This window comes from Anas platyrhynchos, chromosome 30 (assembly GCF_047663525.1).
Source record: "Anas platyrhynchos isolate ZD024472 breed Pekin duck chromosome 30, IASCAAS_PekinDuck_T2T, whole genome shotgun sequence".
NCBI classification, from domain to species: Eukaryota; Metazoa; Chordata; class Aves; order Anseriformes; family Anatidae; genus Anas; species Anas platyrhynchos.
Window position 1 is genome coordinate 1,958,809 of NC_092616.1, and position 3,265 is coordinate 1,962,073.

General features: G+C 52.8%; 1 protein-coding gene across 1 annotated transcript; it reads right to left on the reverse strand.

Moving 5' to 3' along the window:
* Positions 1–983: 983 nt before the first annotated feature.
* On the reverse strand, positions 984–2,862 carry LOC113842036 (olfactory receptor 14A16-like). Its single transcript, XM_027448704.3, has one exon. The coding sequence runs from the start codon at positions 1,941–1,943 to the stop codon at positions 984–986; it is 960 nt and encodes a 319-aa protein (XP_027304505.2). The 5' UTR covers positions 1,944–2,862.
* Between the last annotated feature and the right edge of the window lie 403 nt (positions 2,863–3,265).

Here is a 3,265-nt window from a genome sequence, read left to right on the forward strand (position 1 = left end):
AGGACCTCTGCTGGAGCAGATTCTGGGCCTGACCTGCAGCCCGTGGAGAGGAACCCACACAGGAGCAGGTGACTTGGCAGGAGCTGCTGCCCGTGAGGGACCCAGGTTGGAGCAGTTTGCTCCTGAGGGAAGGACCCCATGGTATGGACCCTTATCAGGAGCAGTTCTTGAAGAACTGCTGCCTGTGGGAACCCCACAGCACAGGGGACAGGAGTGATCGAGAAGGAGCGGCAGAGGCAAAGTGCTGTAGACTGACCACAACCCCCGTTCCCTCATTCCCCTGCACCACTCGGGGAGGAGGTGGAAGAGGGTGGATGGTGGGGAGGCATTTTTGGTTTCTTTCCTGTGTTTCTCATTCTCTAGCTTGTTAGTAATAGCCAATAAATCTTACTATCTCCCTACTCTGAGTCTGTTTTGCCCATCACAATAATTGTTGAGTGATCCCCCTGTCCTTATCTCAACCCTTGAGCCATTTTCATTGCATTTTCTCCCCCTTTCTGCTTGAGGAGGGGGAGTGAAAGAGTGGCTGTGGTAGAGCTTGGCTGCCCACCCGAGTAAAACCACAACACGTCTCACCACCCTCATGGTGAGGAAATGTTTCCTAATGTCCAGATTGAACCGCCCCTGGTGCAGCTTTGTGCCATTCCATTGGGCCTGAGGATGACTTGAATCCTTTTCCAGACCCACCTTCCCTGTGCCCGCTGGATCCACATTTCCTCCGTGGAGACTGCAGACATCTCATTTGCCTGTAGAAGCCGAGATACCAAAAAGACACTATGAGAGAGCCAGCTCAGTCCCAGTGGCACACATATTTTATAGGGGCTACAGGAAAAGAGAGCAGGTTGATGTTTCAGATTAAATGAGACAAAGCCAAAAGTGTGTCGGAACATCACAATGGTCTTAACAACAACAAAAGCAACAACAATAATAATATAATAATAATAATAACAAAATGCACAGGACTGTCATGAATATACTGTGAGTCATTTGTGGAGACAGATGAGAAGTTTACCATCAGTGAAAACTCTCAATGAAATCACTTTGTTCAGTGCAACTTTCAGCTCCTGGTTTCTCATGCTGTAGATGAAGGGGTTCACTGCTGGGGGAACCACTGAGTACAGAACTGCCACAACCAGGTCCAGGAATGGGAAGGAGATGGAGGGGGGCTTCAGGTAGGTAAACATGACAGTGCTGAGAAACAGGGAGACCACGGCCAGGTGAGGGAGGCACATGGAGAAGGCTTTGTGCCGGCCCTTCTCAGAGGGCATCCTCAGCACGGCCCTGATGATCTGAACATAGGAGAGCACAATGAATACAGAACACCCAAAATCGATGAAAATATTACCCATAAGAACCGAAACTTCACTAAGGAAGGTCTGTGGACAGGAGAGCTTGAGGATCTGGGGAATTTCACAGAAAAATTGGTTCACAGCATTGCCTTGGCAGAAGGGCAGGGAAAATGTACTGGCCGTGTGCAGGACAGCACTGAGAACCCCGCTGCCCCAGGCAGCTGCTGCCATCTGGGCACAGGCTCTGCTGCCCAGGAGGGTCCCGTAGTGCAGGGGCTTGCAGATGGCAACGTAGCGGTCATAGGACATGACAGTGAGAAGAGAATACTCTGCTGAAAACAAGAAGACGGTCAGAAAGACCTGTGCAGCACATCCTGCATAGGAAATGGCCCTGGTGTCCCAGAGGGAATTGGCCATGGCTTTGGGGACAGTGGTGGAGATGCAGCCCAGGTCAATCAGGGCAAGGTTGAGGAGGAAGAAGTACATGGGGGTGTGGAGGCGGTGGTCGCAGGCTACGGCAGTGAGGATGAGGCTGTTGCCCAGGAGGGCAGCCAGGTAGATGCCCAGGAAGAGCACGAAGTGCAGGAGCTGCATCTCCCGTGTGTCTGCGAATGCCAGCAGGAGGAACTCGGTGATGGAGCTGCTGTTGGACATTTGAGTCCTTTGGGCATGGGGACCTGTCTGAGAAAGAAAATACAGCAAGATATTATGCCAGACTCTGTAAGGAAAACTCTATTTCTTGTACAAACCTTGGAAGTGTGTGCTGAGGTCAAAATAATCCAATTTCAATGTGCAGATCTCCAAACGCCTGTTTGGAGTTGGGGATCTTCACAAGTTGGGGATTGTCTCAGTTCTCCCCACGTAGCAAGAGACAGACAGATCATTGCAGCTGACCTAGTCGAGATGTCCAGTAGCATTTCCATGCCCTTAAGTCTCACGTGTCTTCTCCACAGAGCTGCTATGGCAGAGCTTTGCCCTAGTGGAGGACAGCCTGCAGCCCAGCAGAACACTTGCAAAAGAATGCCCTAAACATGGGGCGACCTGAACACAGAGACAGCTCATTCACAGCCCCACACACAGCATTTCCACAACCCTACACATCAGGAAGGGACATGGATGCTTTTCCTCCATTAACATATCTGCATGGCAGAACATGCAGGAACTGCGCCTGAGCTGCACCTGAAATATCCTCTACATCGCTGACTCCAAAAGCAACTGATGAACAAGTTCCCATGCAATTATGTCTATACGTCTATGCTGGGGGAAGGGAAGAGTCCAAGGGGCTGTACTGTGGAAGGCATCAGCAATGCCCGGATGGCAGGGAGGTGCCCAAATCGCCTCTACCATGGAGATACTGGGAGCAGCTCCCTCTCACTCCCTGCCCATGGCTCTGCTGCCTGCAGCTGTCCCTGCCTGCAGCTGGGTCTCTGTCCCCACGCCTCCTGCCTGCAGCTCACAGCCCCCATCCCACCCGCTGGGTGCTCAGCTCTGCCCTGCAGACACCTCCTGGCAGCAGGGCTCTGCACAGGGGCAGCTCGCTGGGGGCACGTCCTAGAGCCCAGGTCACACAGACCCTGCTGACACTGCACGTGTAGTGATGGAGCTTTCTATGGGAAGTAAAGGGACTTGTTACGGTCCTGGGAATGCTCCTTATGCAGGCTTAGGAATCTTAGAATCTTCTTTGAAAAAACAGTCTCTATTTCCAATCCCACAGGGATGTAGAAGAGAAAACTAAAAGCAGAGGATCAGGAAAGCTGCGATGGAAGCATCTAACCCCTGATTGGCTTCTTGCCTTCTTGCACAGTTAGGATACACCCTAACTGTGCTGTGTATCTGTGAGCAGGCTGCCCCAGGTAACAGCCTCCCACCAGCAGCAGGACCCTGCCCTGCCGGGGGGGCTCCTTCCACCCGCAGCTTCTCCCCGCAGCGCCCTGGGCAGCTCCCCGGGCAGGCTGAGCGCTGAGCCTGGCAGGCGG

Excerpts from the sequence above, each read along its gene's own strand:
- LOC113842036 (XM_027448704.3), bottom strand. The coding sequence starts at position 1,943 with ATGTCCAACAGCAGCTCCATCACCGAGTTCCTCCTGCTGGCATTCGCA.